Source organism: Dermochelys coriacea, chromosome 12 (genome assembly GCF_009764565.3).
Source record: "Dermochelys coriacea isolate rDerCor1 chromosome 12, rDerCor1.pri.v4, whole genome shotgun sequence".
Lineage (NCBI taxonomy): Eukaryota > Metazoa > Chordata > Testudines > Dermochelyidae > Dermochelys > Dermochelys coriacea.
This window is the reverse complement of record NC_050079.1, coordinates 43,603,901-43,620,971: the sequence shown is the minus strand read 5'-3', so window position 1 is coordinate 43,620,971 and position 17,071 is coordinate 43,603,901. Positions and strand designations below refer to the sequence as shown.

The following is a 17,071-nucleotide window of genomic DNA, read 5'->3' as shown; positions in this document are numbered from 1 at the left end:
CATTCTCTTCCAGTCCCTTACACGCACTTGTAGGCACATGCTTGTAGGCCCTTCTGCATGTTCTTCTCTCTGGTTTCCCCAGGGTGCCCCGCCTCGAATCCTCCTGTTTAGTTATCTGGGTCTGTTCTCTGGACATTCCTCTACCACTTTTGGCGGGCAGCTCATATATCTGTGAATGGTTCCTATTTCTTCTCTTCTTCCTCTTCTGTTGCTGTGACCCCTAGTGGGTGTTACCATACACACTGTAACAAGAGTGGTCAGGTAAGGTGAGCTATTACCAGCAGGAGAGCGGGGTGGGGAGGGAACCTTTTGTAGTGGTAATCAAGGTGGGCCATTTCCAGCAGTTGACAAGAACATCTGAGGAACAGTGGGGGGTGGAATAAACATGGGGAAATAGTTTTACTTTGTGTAATGACCCATCCACTCCCAGTTTTTATTCAAGTCTAAGTTAATGGTATCCAGTTTGCAAATTAATTCCAATTCAGCAATCTCTCTGAGTCTGTTTTTGAAGTTTTTTTGTTGAAGAATTGCAACTTTTAGGTCTGTAATCGAGTGACCAAAGAGATTGAAGTGTTCTCCGACTGGTTTTTGAATGTTAAAATTCTTGACGTCTGATTTGTGTCCATTTATTCTTTTACGTAGAGACTGTCCAGTTTGACCAATGTACATGGCAGAGGAGCATTGCTGGCACATATATGGTAACACCCATTGTTTCGTGTTCTCTATGTATATAAATCTCCCCACTGTATTTTCCACTGAATGCATCCGATGAAGTGAGCTGTAGCTCATGAAAGCTTATGCTCAGATAAATTTGTTAGTCTCTAAGGTGCCACAAATCCTCATTTTCTTTTTGCAGATACAGACTAACACGGCTGCTACTCGGAAACCTGTCTCTATGGAGTTAGTAAGGCCAGCCAAAGATTTGATGAGTGTAATTGTATAACCCTCTGAATTTCGGGAGGTGGGGGGAGCCCAAAACTAACCCTAGTCTATGTACAAGACTTTGTTCAGCTTTTCATTCAACTTCCATTTCAAGTGCTAAAACATTTTAATTAGGAAGGGCATTCTTAAGTGAGAGTAATTAACCCCTGGAACAATTTACCAATGGATTCTCCATTACTGATCATTTTACAATCAAGATTGGATGCTTTTCTCAGAAATCTGCTCAAGGGGCAAGTCTCTGGCCTGTGGCTATGCAGGAGGTCAGACTAGATGACCACCGTGCTCTTCTCTGGCCTTGGAAGCAGAGTCAGTCACAAAAGTCATTCATTGTGGTGTGATTTTGATTGATAAACATTTGTTTTAAACTGGGATTTTCATAGGGCCTAAGGGAGTGAGGTGCCTAGCTTCCATTGAATTTTAACATGAGTTGGGCACCTGACAACCGTAAATACTTCTGAAAACTTTACCCTTAATCCCTAACAAAGTAACTGAAACCTCATTTAACCAAACAACTCAAGGCAACCTTACCTGCTGCTAATGATGGCTTCATAATGAAAATGGCCAAGGCTTGTGCAGAGAGGCTTTTCCTTTCATCCCACTGATTGGCAGGACAGCATGTGTCTGACCAGTCACAAAGTGGTGGAACTCTAAGGTACCTCTTATCGTCTATCTAAGTGGAGTTTAATCATCACTGTTTGCTTTGTTTACAGAAAAAATAGAGGTCTTACAATCCTTTTAGATGCCAGGTGATTGGCAGTGACTTGGATGGGAAGGAGCTAAACCAGGGTGTTTACCAATAGGTTTTTAAAATAAATATATTTTTAAACATTAAATACATTTTTCTTAAATCAATTTTGAAATTTAAATTTGAAATTGACAGCCTATAAAGTTTAAACTAGGTTCAAAGGGGGAAAGTGACAAAAGCCTAAGGGTAAATATGAGGAAAGGTGAGTGACAGAGGGTAGGAAGTTGGGGTGTGAGTAAGATTACAATAGGGTCATAAGGAGCAACAAGGGAAAGGGGGAATCTGCTCAATATTTTAGCTGTCTATACACACATGAAGAAAAGGAGTACTTGTGGCACCTTAGAGACTAACAAATGTATATGAGCATAAGCTTTCATGCAATGAGTATGGGGAATAAACAGGAAGAACTGGAAGCCTTAGTACACAAGCTAAATTATTAATTGGCAACACAAAGACTTTGTGGAATAAATCTTATGACTGGAATATTGTGTAGAGGGCCGTGGTCTTGTTCAGGAAGAACAGGTGGGGGAAGAAAGGTGATACTGCATTATACATTTGTTCTGAGGTCCAGAAGGAGGTGAGAGGTAGACCAGATGAAAGTTTCTGGATGAAGATAAAAGGGGGTAAAACAGTGATGATCTCATGGTAGGAGTTATCTACAGACCGAATCAGAAGGAGGAACTGGATGAGTCATTTGTAGAACAAATAACAGAAATATCCAAAACACTTGGTAGTAATGGGGGACTTTTAATTATCCAGATATCTGCTGGAAAAGTCATATGGCAAAACACACAATGTCCAGTAAGTTTTTGGAGTGAGGTGGGAACAACTTCTTGTCTCAGAAGATAGAGGAAGTAACCAGTGAGGCAGCCATTTTATACTTACATGACTAATGCGGGGGAATTGGTTGCAAATCTGAAGGTGGAAGGGAACTTGGGGAGAATTCTAAGGAAAGGAAGGAGTGAGAGCAGCAGAATAAGGACAATGGACATAAGAAAAGCAAACTGTAACAAATTCAGAACTGGTAGGTGGGTCCATTGGGAAGAAAATCTGAGGGGGAAAAAAGATTTTAGGAGAGCTGGCTGTTTCTCAGAGACTGTGTCAAAGGCACAGCCGCAAACATCCCACTGCAAAGAAGAAATAGGAAAAATAGCAAGAGGCCAATATGGCTCCATCAGAAGCTCTCTAATGACCTGAAATCAAAAAGGTGCACAACTGGTTGAAAGTTATCAGTTGTTTTCCTGTCAAACTAGGAGGATGTATCTACTGGGGTCCCTCAGGGGTCAGTCTTGGGTCCAGCACTAGTCCATATTTTCATTAATTACTTGGATAATGGAATGGAGCGTGTGCTTTTAAAATTTGCGGATGACGTGAAGCTGGGAGGGGTTGCAAGCACTTCACAGGACAGGATTGGAATTCAAAATGACCTTGACAAATTGGAGAACCAGCCTGAAATCAACAAAATGAAATTCAATAAAGACAAGTGCGAAGGAAGAATAAAATGCACAAATACAAAATGGAGAATAACAGGGTAGGTGGTAGTACTGCAGAAAAGGATTTGGGAGTTGTAGTGGGGCAAATATTGAATGAGTTAACAATGTGATGGGGTTGTGAAAAAGGCTAATTGTCCTGCTTTGCTTGGCCCTGGCAAGACCTCAGCTGGAGCATTGTGTCTAGTGTTGGATGCCACACTTTAGGAAAGATGGGGACAAACTGGAGAGAGTCCAGAGGAGAGCAACAAAAATTATAAAAGGTTCAGAAAACTTGACTATAAGGAAAGGTTAAAAAAAGTGGGCTTGGTTTAGTTTTGAGAGAAGAAGACTGAGGGGGGACCTGATAACAATCCTCAAATACATTAAAGGCTTTTATAAAAAAGGTGGTGATCAATTGTTCTCTGTGTCCACTGAAGGAAGGACAAAAAGCAATGGGCTTAATCTGCAGCAAAGGAGATTTAGGTAAGATATTAGGGAAAACTTCCTAACTATGAAGATGGATAGAAACTGGAATAGGTTACCAATGGAGGTAGTAGAATCCCCATCATAGGAGGTGCTTAAGAACACCTCTCAGGGATGGTCTAGGTTTATTTTGCCCTGTATCAGCATTGGGGGATGGACTCAATGACCTCTTGAGGTCCCTTCCAGCCCTACAGTTCTATGCTACTATGGCCTAAACTTACTATAATCTATTAAAATAAAAAAAACTATTCAAGCAGTGCATGTTTGCTGTAGAAATTTTAAAGAAAGCCAAACCACTGAACTGGTGGAGGTAACTGGATAAGCACATGCAATGAGAGTGAGTGCTAAGCCAGCTTTCAGCAGCGGGACTCTCTTCCACAGCTGCAGAGAGAATATTATCTTTATCCGAATCCTGCATCTTGGCAGGGGTTAGACCAATGGCTGTCAACCTTTCCTGACGACTGTACCCCTTTCAAGAGTCTGATTTGTCTTGCATACCCTCAAGTTACACCTCACTTAAAAACTACTTGCTTACAAAATCAGACATAAAAATACAAAGTGTCACAGTACACTGATGAAAAATTGCTTACTTTCTCATTTTTACCATATGATGAAAATAAATCGGAATATAAATATCGCACTCAAGTGAGCTGTAGCTCATGAAAGCTTATGCTCAAATAAATTTGTTAGTCTCTAAGGTGCCACAAGGAATCCTTTTCTTTTTTGCGAATACAGACTAACACGGCTGCTACTCTGAAAACTGGCATTTCAGTGTATAGTATACAGAGCAGTATAAATAATTGTCTGTGAAATTTTAGTTTGTACTGACTTCACTAGTGCTTTTTTGTACTCTGTTTGTTTGTAAAACTAAACAAATATCTAGATGAGTTGATGTACCCTATGGAAGACCTCTGTGTACCCCCAGGGGTATGCATACCCCTGGTTGAGAACCACTGGGTTAGACTAGCTGACCCTTGCCGTCCCTTCTAACCTTATAATTTTAGAATTTCAGTTCAGCTTGTTCTGCTCAATGACTAGCTCGTTGAAAATTGAGAAACAGATGGGGAGTTGAAAACGCAGGAAATCTTGTTTTCCTCTTCCAATCTATGAATAAAAACAAGGTGTGAGAAATGAGATTTACTAGTGCTAAAATCTTGAAGGACATGGTAAAAAGAAACAATTAGTTCATTCACTAACTGCAGATAATACTTCCTTTGATAAATAAATCATTTAGTTTTAAATACAAGACATGTTCTGATAAATATGTTGGGTATAAGCTAGTTACTGAAAACCCAGTTTTTAAAAATGCTGGCTATGTGCAATTTTGATTGAATCCCAGTTTCCATCTAAAAAAAGCTTGACCCATCACAAAGAGAAAATTAATCTAGTAAATAAGAAAAGTGTCATTCACCATTTTCTAATATAAAGTAAAAACATGAATCTGAATATGTGAAGCTATATAATTACTTAAAAATGTGTATCAATATAGCTTGTCCTCTTGGCTAGCAAAAATTATCACCAAATTGAGTTGTAAAACATCATGTTTTAATGGGTACCAAATAATGAGTCAGCTTTTCCTTTGGAAAATAACTAAGTACAAATACAAAACAAGATTAAAGGTATTATTTAAATCATTTTCCTGCTTATGGATTCATGATTAAGGCCCTACTTCATTTGCAATATTGCAGAAATTGCTGATCCTGCAGTATTAGGCTTCCACTGCAATTTTTATTGGCTTGCTTTGAACAGTCCACAATTTTGCATACATTTTGAGGTTTGCAACACACGCTTTTCTTCCCCATTAGTATTTCCCACCTTAACTTAGGTAGTTTTTGGCAATGCAGTATGCTCTGGGTATAATGCTCTTCACGATAGCGAACCTTGGACTATACCGAACCCCATCCCTGGATCCTACCTGGAATGGGCAAGGGCACAGAGCTGCTCCAGTCCCAGGGCTGCGAATGCTCAGAATGCCAAACCACTGATGTAAACCATTAAATCTTTGGAGATGTGTTCTCTTTCTATCCATCAATCGCCCAGCACTGTAATGGATTTGATTTACTGAGCAGACTCCAATGCAAAAGAAAAGCATAGCGAGGATGCAGAGCAGAATGGATTTTTTTCAAGGAGTGTTCAAGGAAACAGCAGACAAACTGAAGGAACAGGACTGCAACACTGAGGAGTGGGTTGCCAGACCTGCTCAGCAAGGACCAAGGTTCACGCAGCCCGCACTGTCCTTTATAACAGCAGTTTGGGTATTTGATGTGAAACAAGTGAATGTGTTAATCGGTGCAGGGGCTCCCTCTGGAGGCAATCCCTATGTTTGGCCATGAAGCTAAAGCACAGCTTTCCTCATACACATTTTTAAATGATCTTGGAAAGTTTTAAGATTTAGCTGCAGTTCTGCAGTGTTTTCCAGAGTTAGCAGAGATAGCAAAGCTACCACTTGCATAATTCTGTGGATGCCAAGTGTGCAGTATCTCGGTCCGGACAGGTCTTCCCAAAGCAAAGACAGGGCATGATGGAGACTACTGTAGCGGGGTGTACTGCATTAAAATTCAGTCCCTGTAAATGTAAAAGACTAAAGGGACTGAGCTCTGTTTCTACAGCAGTTGCGTTAAGACTTATGTCTTCTGAATTTTATATTGTACTGGTCACTTTTTTTGGCTGTAATATAGTTGAAGCAAAATGTCTGGTTATCAAAACAATTCAAAGGCATAACATAATACTTGAGTGTTTATATTGTTCCAGGAAATTTTTTGTAAACAAATATATTTACTCCAGCTTTTCCAAATTACCACAATTAAAGGTCCATTATCACTTTTCTGTGATTTTTTTCCATGTTTTGTCCGCAGCTCAACTGCAATTATTTAACAGTCATCCCGCAATTCAAGTAGGGCCTTATTCATGATTGAAATGGGTGATTTAAGCTAGTGCACTCAGAAGGAACTCCTGTTCCCAGGTCTGTGGAGCAGGATTATTCCACTTGAGGTGGAGTGTGGGAGGTCCCTGAAGAGGGAGGTTGGTTGCTCCAGGGAGCTGTAGCACAAACAGCAGAACAGAGGCTTTTGTTCCATTCATGCCTTTCAGGCATCTAAGAGTTCGCGGCTGGTATCCGTGTGTTTGGCGAATTGGGCAGCTCTCCAGCTGGAGGAGGTGATGCTAAACTGGCGGGGACACTTGAGGGCTGCAGGAGGCCCAATGACCCTCCTTTCTTCTTCTTGCAGGAACTGGACATCATGCTGGGATCCGGATTCAAGGCCGAGCGTTTGCGAGTCAACCTGCGCCTGGTTATCAATCGCCTCAAATTGCTGGAGAAAAAGAAAAGTGGGTATCTGGTTTGGTAGTTGCAGGTCCAACTCTACCGTGCTCTCTGCCTGACCCCAGCACTCGCTGCTCTTGCTAGGTGGGCCCAGCTGATTGTGCCAGCCCTGCCCTCCCAGTTGGTGTTTCCATTTTGTAAAACTTCCAGTGCTTGAGAGGCTGAGAACTGGGGCAGGGAAGATGCAGGCAGCTGTAGAACCATGTATCTGGAGTCCTCTGCTTTCCCTGGAAACAGAATTGACTCAGGGCTTAAAATATGCCCTGTTCCTGGGGGGCCCTAGAACAGAAGTTCTCAAACTGGGGGTTGGTACCCCTCAGGGGGTCACAAGTTTATTACCTGGGGGGTCCCGAGGTGTCAACGTCCACTCCAAACCCTGCTCTGCCTCCAGCATTTATAATGGTGTTAAATTTATTAAAAAGTGTTTTTAATTTATAAGGGAGTTGCACTCAGAGACATGCTATGTGAATGGGGTCACCAGTAAAAAAAAAAAAAATTTGAGAGCCATGCTCTAGAACATAAGAATGGCCATATTGGGTCAGACCAAAGGTATTAGGTAATAGCCCACTGTATTGTCGTCTGATAATGGCCAATGCCAGGTGCCCCAGAGGTAACGAATAGAACTGGTAATCAACTGAATCATGCCCTGTCACCCATTCCCAGCTTCTGGCAAACAGAGGCTAGGGACACCATCCCTGCCCATCCTGGCTAATATCCATTGATGAACCTATCCTCCATGAACTTATCTAGGTCTTTTTTGAATCTGTTATAGTCTTGGCCTTCACAACATCCTTTGGCAAGGAGTTCCACAGGTTGACTGTGTTTTGTGAAGAAATACTTCCTTTTGTTTGTTTTAAACCTGTTGCCTATTAATTTTATTTGGTGACCCCTAGTTCTTGAGTTATGAGAAGGCTTAAATAACACTTATTTACTTTCTCCACACCAGTCATAATTTTATAGACCTCAATCATATGCCCCCTTAGTCATCTCTTTTCCAAGCTGAAAAGTCACAGTTGTCTTAATCTCTCCTCATACGGTAGCTATTCCATACCCCTAATCATTTTTGTTGCCCTTTTCTCCACCTTTTCCAATTCCAATATATCTTTTTTGAGATGGGGTGACAAAATCTAGAAGGTGCAGATTGTCCTAGGGTCTCCCCACTAATTATTTCTGGCATGTGGCCAATAAGACAGGCCCTTGAGCTGAAGAGATGCAGGGGTCTGGCACTTTGGTGGCTTCAGTAAAGCTGTAGCTGAAGCAAGCTCAAGGGCTACGTGAATGATCTTTCCTCTCTTGGCACAATGGCCTTTAACCCACAGCCTGGGGTTTGTAGTGCAGGGGGCAGCTTCTGTGACCATGCTCTTCCTCCCTAGACATTCGGGCAGAGGGATCCCCATGTCTGGATGCCCAGTGCCCCCATTTTTATTATTGCCCACACCCAAAGGTGTTCCAGCGCCTCCCAGAAAGCCTAGAATCCCTGGCCCCTGCCCAAATGCACTGGTGCTCTTGAGCATAACAGTAGGGAGGCCTCGGGTAAGGGCGGGAGAGGGCTCTACAAAGCCATGGCCAGAGGAGAACAAGAAGCTAGTGAATAAGATGAGTTCCAGTGATGGTGGTAGCAGGGCAGCTCTTGGCCACTGGGTAACCAGCGCTCACGCCTTGTCCTGTAGCTGAGCTAGCCCAGAAGGCAAGGAAGGAGATTGCAGATTACCTGGCATCAGGGAAGGATGAACGAGCACGAATCCGTGTGGAGCACATCATCCGAGAAGATTACTTAGTGGAGGCCATGGAGATCCTGGAGCTGTACTGTGACCTGCTCTTAGCTCGCTTCGGCTTGATTCAGTCTATGAAGTAAGATCTTGAATACAAGGTTACCTGTGGGGAGTGGGGGCGAAGGACCTGCTGGGACCTGGGGAGGAGTTATCTATAGAACAAGAGTTTGGCATGGGCTTCCCATAGTTTGGAGGGGGGCTGCGTGTGTGTGTCAGTCTGCTGAGCCCTCTGAGGGTCTGTCTACACTGCGCTTAGACCCCTGTGGCTGGTCCATGCCAGCTGGTTTGGGCTAAGGGGCTGTTTAATTGCAGTGTAGATGGGCAGGCTTGGGGGGAGCCTGGGCTCTGGGACCCTCCCCCTCTGCAGGATCCCAGAGCCTGAGCTCCATCCTGAGCCTGTGTAACAGTTAAACAGGCCCTTAGCCTGATCCAGCTGGCAGTGTAGCACAGTGTAGACACCCCTAAAGATCTGCCCTGGCTCAGGTAGACTGGCAGCTTCACTAGAGAAGATGGGGTGTCTCAGGCCTGGCAGTTCTTGAGCTGCACACACAAGCGGCAGAGCTAGGGTGGGTAACCTACGGATTCGTATCTCTGTAGGGATCTGGACACGGGCCTGGCAGAAGCCGTCTCTACGCTAATCTGGGCTGCCCCACGACTACAGTCTGAAGTGGCCGAGCTGAAAATTGTGAGTAAAGCTATGTCTGCAGTGCTGGTTGTGGGGCAACCTCCCTGGCCTTTGGGGACTGCTGACTGCGGCAGAGGTTTATATTCCCAGCCTGGGCTTTGTGGAACGAGAGATGGGTGAATCTCTTTGGAGAGGACGGCACCCTTGGGGTCACTGTGGGGTGGTTGATTGGGGCACCCAGGGCATGGAAATGAGAGCGCATCAGTGCAAAAGTCACCTGGACAGGAGTTGAGGTGTGTGTGGAATTGTGGGGAGAAAGTTTTGTATGTATTTCTTTTGATGCACTGGGGGTTGGCCGCAGCTGGAGAGAGGACAGCCTGGGAGTCCACCGAGGTCGTGCAGAGAATCTCATTCCTTGAATGGTGTTTCTTGTTCATATGCTCCAGGCCAGCTGATCACCAGATTTGGAGTTGGGAAGGAATTTTCTTCCATTTCCAATTGGCAGGGACCTTTGGGGGCTTTTGCCTTCCTATGCAGTATGGGGTGCGTATCACCTGCTGGAATCATCTGGGTATATTGCATCTAATCAATTCTCTGCCCCTGCAGAGGCTTCTGGCATTGGTGCACCTCAGTCTCTTCTATTTTCGGTGGCACATAAGAGCTTTGTCTCCTGAGAGTTGAAATGACTCAGTGTGACTACTGGGCTCAATACAGCAGTATCTGGGGAAATGTCATGGCCTGTAATAGACGGGAAGTCAGATGATGAGCTGGTACTAAACTCTATGAAACTATGTTGTTCTGCTCAGATTCTCCAGAATTTCTTTTCCACTGCAGGTTGCTGACCAGCTGTGTGCAAAGTACAGCAAGGAGTATGGCAAGCTATGCAGGACAAACCAGATCGGGACAGTCAATGACAGGGTAACAGCCTAGCAGGGAAGGCTAAGTGACAGGGTGGGGGCTGCATGTCACATACAGACACACATGCGGCTTCAGGTAAGACATCACGTGGGTTGTTCCTGGGATGCATGTCACGTTGGGGAGTGCTCAGAGCTGAGATAGCCCAAGCAGTCCCCCTTACTGAGACGTTGCCTGGGGCAGTTCTGGGGCACAGACTTGCAGAGGCATGAAGTACACAGCAGGGCCGGCACTTACTGTTGAGCTGGCAGCAGCAGGAGGAGCAAGGCCACTGAGCAGAGTCTTCTTCCAGCGGTCCTGTCCTAATGAGCTGCCTCATTCTGGAGGCCTTGCACCTAGCTGCTCAACAGCTGCGTGTCCGCCCCAGGGATGCTAGCTCCTGGCCTCTGCCATGCTGGCTGATGGCTCTGTCCCTGTGTTCCAGCTGATGCACAAGCTGAGCGTGGAGGCTCCCCCCAAAATTCTGGTGGAGAGGTATCTGATTGAGATTGCGAAGAACTACAACGTTCCCTATGAACCTGACTCGGTGGTGATGGTGAGTGGGGCAGAGCTGGAGACCTCTGAGCTGGCATCTTCCCCTGCATCTCTTCTGACAGCTAAACCATCTCCCTTATTCCTCTGGCACTGCCATGAGCTTTGCAGCAGCCCACACCCTGGGCTCCTCAGTGGGGTGGCTGAGGTGGCATTGAGGTGGCTGTGAGCTCTGTCCTCTCACCTGCTCCATATAAACTCCTCTTGCAGGCGTTGGAATAGCCAGGAACCCTGCCTCTTGTTCCCCCCTTCCCATACGCTGCTGTAGCAGGCATGAGTGTCTCCCCTAGTGAGGAGGGGCCTCCTTGACACTGCAGAGGCAGCCATTGGCTCTCTGGATTAGCGACACGAGCCCTTTCTCCCCCCTCAGGCTGAAGCCCCAACTGGCGTTGAGGCGGATCTGATTGACGTGGGGTTCATAGACGACACGAAGAAAGGTGGACGTGGAGGAGGGGGCGGTGGGTTCACGACCCCACTGGTTGGTCCTGTTGGAGTAGTGCCAATGCCCTTGACCATTCCATCGCCTTATCCACCTATAAAGGGATCGGTGAGTGAGTGTGTCTGGCCTTGGGAAGCAGTTGAATGGGAGCCTACGTGCGGACTAAAGGGGAGGTGCAAATAGCAGGGGGCAGACAGCTAGCTGGCGAGTTTGAAGGATGTACCTGGGACTGAAGACCTTGCCAGTGTGGCTGATGTTGCCCACTGCCTCTCCCATGGGCTCTGACAACTTTCCTCTGTCTTAAAAGAATGAGAATCCTATGGGAAGAGAGGGTTCTCCCTCCTCTGACTGTAGCATGCTCTCACCGTGGCAGAAGCTGCTTGCAGCCCTAAGCCAAGACAGGACGAAGAACTTGAGTAAGTTCTGTTAGGTGGCGAACACTGAGAAGAACTGGCGGGAACTCTTTGCGAGTCAGTGAGAGGAGGGGGAAAGGATCAGAGGTCTTCAGGGGAAACTCCTTCTCGCCAGGCCTGTAGGAATGGAAAGACAGCTGGGGGAAGGTTCTGCCTCTGACTGTGGAGCCTGATGAGCTCTCTGCAGGGCAGGCGAGCTGTGAGGCAGTCCAGCCACTTAGCAGCAGGATCACGTTGCCAGCAAACGCTCTGTTGCGCTTGTGTGTGTTCTGCCCGGAAAGCCTGGGCAGTGTCCAGGTTTTGAGCTGAACTGTCTCGGGACAGTAAACCTCTGGCCATTCAGTAAAAGCCTGGAAGGGTCTTTGCCCAGGTTCCCGGCGAGAGTTCTGCACCATGCTATGGCCCCTGCATGTAGGTGGAATGCTCCAGGAGCTGGGGCCATGGCATTCTCTCCTCTTGGTCGGACTGCTGTGTGCACTGGAATGTTCAGGTTTTAGTACCAGGAGGCACTTGATGGCATTTGATCTGGTGAGTAAAACCATTTCTGGTACGCTGAGGCTGGACTTGCCACTGCAGTGTCAGTGTCTGAGGCATATTTGAGATGTTTTCTTGGCCAATGTACATCCTTCAATACGTTTCCAGACATGACGGTGATCACGGATGGTACAGTGAAACCCAAAGCTGCTGCGCCGTCCCACCGGCTCCCCCCTGGCTCTGCTGACTTTCCTCTCCCTGCTTACAGGAGATCTTCAATGGAGTACCTGTGGGGACTTACCAGCCTTTTGCCAACCTACATCCACCTCCGATCCCAGCAGCTCCCCCAATGTATGAGTCTGTAAGTGCCCGAGCCTTCTTTATAAGCAGCAGCAGAAGTCTTGAGAAGAGGGCAGAACAGTAGCCAGAGGGAAGGCAAACTTTCCCCATTGAACGCTACTTCTTCCCAAACACTGCTCGTTTCTGAGAGGCTGGTTCTGGCGCTGGTTGCATTGCAAACTCTGTGACGTGTGCAGCTCTTGAGGGTTCCCAACTTAGCCCCGCTGCACAGGCTGGGGCGGAGAGCTGGCCTCTAAACACTGAGCATATGTTACTTTATGGCCTTGATGATGATGAAACTGTAGCAGACTCTCCTGAGCTGCCATGTATTTAACAGGCAGACTAAAGGGTCTGCCTCTTTCCATGTAACAGGTTTGCCATCTGCAGCCTTCTTTGGTGTTTGACTTATCCCTTTTGGATCAATTTAATATTTAACCTTAAATGAGAATTTTGGCTGACACCAGCTGATATGATTTATACAGAACAAACTCTTCTCTGCCCCCTCACTGAGTCGTTGAGGGGACAGGGAGGGAAATTTCAGCTTGGCCTTTCAGTGCATGCAGGTGTGTGTGGCTACTGTGGGCCCATCATGGCTTGTCTTCTGTACTGTGACTAGCATCCGTGTATCTGCCCTCAGACTGTGCTGAGAAGGATGGATGGGTGGCCCAGTGCCCCTTGTCACAGAAATGCAATAGCTGCTGCTTGGAGCTTTGTGTGCAAGTTCCTTTGGCTTGGTTGGATGGGGCATTATCTAGAGTTGGTTCTCTCTGCACTCCTGGCCACTGCATGCCCTGCGGGACCTCTGCCCCACATCAGGTGGGAACAAAGGAGGGATGATTTCATTCCTCCATGTGGAAATCCAGAATTTTCTTGCTGCACGTGGCATAGCTTCTTATCCTTGCTTGTGAGGGAAGAGGAACAGGTTTGGGGCTTGTCTTCTCTTTCCTCACCTGATGATAAATATTTCAGTTCTGCATTTGGATAAATCCTAGTTATCGTGTCCCCTGAGGACAGCTGCTTTGTGATCTGGGCTGGAGAACATGCCCCTTGTCTCAGGAAGGGAAGAGAAATGTATGGGGCATATCTATGCATGGTGCTGGGGCTTACATGTGACTGCTGCTCATCTGAGCAAGGCAGAGGGGAGCTGCCAGTCTCCACATGGTGCGGGTGCTGTGCTCGGTGAGGTGCACTTGGAGGACAGCCCCAAGCATCACTTGCTTGGAGTCACATCTGGGTGTGTAGCGACTGTCTGTCTGTTTCAGGTTGATGACCTTAGTACTGACAAGGATGTGTCTTCTGCACAGGTGGCTGGTGAGTATGGTAGGGAGGCACTGGGGACCATTGACCGCTTGGGGCATGGGTTCCTGGTGTCACCAAGAGGAAGCTTTTATCAGAAGGGAACAATGTGTCTGCTTGGAAACATCCATCCAGAAATGGAGCGGGATGTGAGTCCAGACTGGAAGCACTAACACACTGGGATGATTCGGAGTGGGGTGGCTGAAAGGAGCAGGGGCTTCCCCAGGGAGGAATTAAAAGCCCAAGACTATCCAGTTCCCAGTGGAGAAGAATAAGGTGATGAGAGTTGTAAAAGGAAAGGAGTGGGGTAGATATATAATGTAGTCACTGATACAGGAGAGGGCCCTGCGTGCTTCTGGCCTCTTCTCTACGCCTGGAAGTAAGGTGTAAATTTTTAGTGGTGAGAGTAATTAACCATTGGAACACTTGGCCAAGGGCTCTGATGGACTCTGCATCACTGACAATTTTTAAATCGAGAGCCGGTTGTTCTGAAAGCTCTGCTCTAGGAATTATCCTGGGACAGGTCTCTGGCCAGTGGTGCACAGGAGGTCAGACTAGATCACAGTGCTCCCTTCTGAATCAAATAGGAACAAGGGGGCACAGAGTGATATTAAAAGGCAACAGTTTTTAAACTGATGCCAGGAACCATGGTTAATTATGTCATTTACAAAGTATTCTGGTGCAGAAAAGAGAGGAAATGGCACAGGGAGCTTTAGGAGAGAATGGGATGTTTCTGAGAACACCAGCTATGATACTGGCTTCTGTCAGAAGATGAGGAGCAATGGCAAAGCTTTGCTACTGACCACAAATCCACATTCTGTAAAGGCTACTGAGCTGCCCACATGCTTCAGAATAAAAGCTCGTCAGCAATTCCCCACTGATGAACAATTAGATGCTCAGTGCATTTCTGAAGCACCCTCCATCATAGTGGTGTCTGGACACTCAGCAGGGGCATTGACTGTCGGCAGAGATGGGATTCCAGATTAAATGGGTCCCTTGTCTGCTCCAGCCTGCGGCTTCCAACAATGTGGTGGAGCTTTCTGTGCTGAGGAGGATAGTCCAAATAGTTGGTGATAAATGCTGATGTGTGGGTTGGGCCCACAGGAGCTCTGGGGTGGGCTCATATGCCCCTACCCACTTGGCATTCGAGAGTTAATTAAGTTGGACATGAAGCGTACTCTGGAGAATGTGGTGTTTGTCTCCTTGGGCTGGCAGAAGGGATGGGCTTCTGGAATTCAGAAACTCGTTGGCCTGGGACTTGCATAAGAACGGCCTTGCTGGGTCAGACCAAAGGTTCATTTAGCCTAGTATCCTGTCTGCTGGCAGTGGCCAATGCCAGGACTTATCATTATTGTTCAGGGCAGCTGGACCTGCAGAACTAACTACACTAGTGCCTTGTAGCAGGGAGCTCTACCTCCTAATATGTCAGCGGTTGGCTAGAGACTGACTCACCTCCACTTGGCTCAGCACACCCATGACCAGGAGTGTTCTGCCATAGAATGCAGCTTCCTTCAAGTGTCTTCTATGATCTATGGAATCATCCCCAACAGGTCTCGGTGAGATTCCCCAGGGTATCTGAATGCAGTCTGGAACCATGTGGCTCAGCTGAGTGCCAGATGCTGAGCTGCACCGTGCTAGCTTTCTGGTGCCAGGAGTCTCAGTGCTAAGCATGCTCTTTAAAAATGTAGGAGTTCTGCAGCCTTTCTGATAGGTATCTTGGTTTGTTTGGCCTTAGCTTTCCCTGGAGTGGGGGGCCAGGATATGGGCGCTTGTCCATAGCTTGTAACTCTGGGTTTCTCATCATAAATAGGTCCTGGACCTAAGCCAGAAGCCTCTACAAAGCCGGGAACTGGCGCTCCAGATATCTATGATAACTTTGTGCTGCCCGAATTACCATCTGTGCCCGATACACTGCCAATGGCATCTGCTGGTGCCAACACCTCTGCATCTGAAGATATTGATTTCGATGATCTTTCTCGGAGATTTGAGGAGCTAAAGAAGAAAACCTAAGACTGACTCGGCTGTAACACCAGTGTGTGGTCTAGGAGCTGGGACCATGCTGCTTCTCTTTGAAACTGACTCCCATAGAAATCAGTTTCCTGTATTAACCTAAAATGAATGCTCTTTCTCTTGACCTCTCTTCCTGCTGTACTTGTACCAAATGCTGCTGCTGTCCTGGTATCTGCTGCTCCAGGAGGGGAACTGTGGGCGATCCGATAAGACTGGAACGGGGAACAGCTCTCTGTTGGTAATTCCACAAGAAAACCTTGTTCTGCCTTCTGGGTTTGACTCCTGGTTCTCTCCATGGCTCTTGTAGTGTCATCCACAGGGATGGGAGAGGGAGGGAGGATGAAGAATGACAAGTGTGTCTCCTTATGAAGGTGGGCCCAAGTGGAGAGTCACCACAGGGTACCCACCCCACACATAGGGCACAAAGTGCTGAGGGTGACAGAAATCCCTTTCGAAAGGGTCACTGAGCCTGCTGCTCAGGCTGAGATGGGGAATATCATGGCAAGTAGAAACACGGCCTTCCTAGAGGTTTTTCCGCACCTTATACTGCCCAATTCTCCTGGCTCCACAGTGGATCCAGTTGCAGAGTTTATCTAGGAAGCTGATGGATTTGTTTAGTCCCACTGGATTCTCAGGGAGCCCTTCGTGGCCTTTACTGCTTTATTTGGGTGGGAGGGTTTGTTTCCCTTTCACAGGAGGGCAGTGCTGTACAGTCTCTCCTGTTCATCTTCAGCCTGGATCTGTTGGGAGTGCACACTGGCAGAGCAGCGGATAAAGAGCAGGGTTCTAGTTGGGTGCTTGGCAGCAGCATTACTGGTGCCACTGGACTCAGCACAGCTGAAGATGCTTGTGGCCAGACCAGAGATAAGTAGGCAGAGCTGCATCATTCTCCATCCACCCCATCGCTAGCCAGTGCTGCTCTTGCTCACTGGAAAGGCCTTTAGAAGATGACTGTTTCTCTCTTCTGTGTAATGTATCTGTACATAACATTTTCAAACAGCTTTTCTTTAATGGTTTCTGATTGATTTGTATCTTGTAGATTAGTTCCTAATAAAGTCCAGGACCGTAAGTGACTGTGTCCAAAAGGCTGAGTGTCGTCAGGGGCTGGGGGGCACTGAGTGAAGCCACTCACCACTGCCTGCTCACCTGGGGAAAGGGTATTTGTATGGCAGCTCTGTGTGAAGCTGAAGTGGTGGCTCTCACAGCTCTCTGGGAAAGTGATTGATTGATTAACTGTGTCAGTCGTTGCTTCAGGTCGTAACACTAGCTCTGCAGAGGAGCGTGCAGGCCAGC

The 17,071-nt window shown here is 46.9% G+C and overlaps 1 protein-coding gene across 6 annotated transcripts in view; it reads left to right on the top strand.

Annotated features, from left to right (window-relative positions):
- The window catches only part of IST1 (IST1 factor associated with ESCRT-III), a 28,305-nt gene extending 11,458 nt beyond the window's left edge, over positions 1-16,847 (top strand). For 2 of the 6 annotated variants that reach the window (XM_038368397.2, XM_038368399.1), the window contains exons 2-11: positions 643-698; positions 6,870-6,969; positions 8,635-8,815; positions 9,334-9,421; positions 10,196-10,279; positions 10,701-10,811; positions 11,178-11,354; positions 12,402-12,494; positions 13,735-13,783; positions 15,579-16,847. In XM_038368397.2, coding sequence (XP_038224325.1) covers positions 696-698; positions 6,870-6,969; positions 8,635-8,815; positions 9,334-9,421; positions 10,196-10,279; positions 10,701-10,811; positions 11,178-11,354; positions 12,402-12,494; positions 13,735-13,783; positions 15,579-15,778 — 1,086 coding nt within the window. In that variant the 5' untranslated portion in view covers positions 643-695 and the 3' untranslated portion in view covers positions 15,779-16,847. Of the gene's footprint in view, positions 1-642; positions 699-6,869; positions 6,970-8,634; positions 8,816-9,333; positions 9,422-10,195; positions 10,280-10,700; positions 10,812-11,177; positions 11,355-12,401; positions 12,495-13,734; positions 13,784-15,578 lie in introns of those variants that run through there. The other 4 variants (XM_038368400.2, XM_038368401.2, XM_038368403.2 and 1 more) reach the window with 3 other exon arrangements.
- The last annotated feature ends 224 nt before the right edge of the window (positions 16,848-17,071 follow it).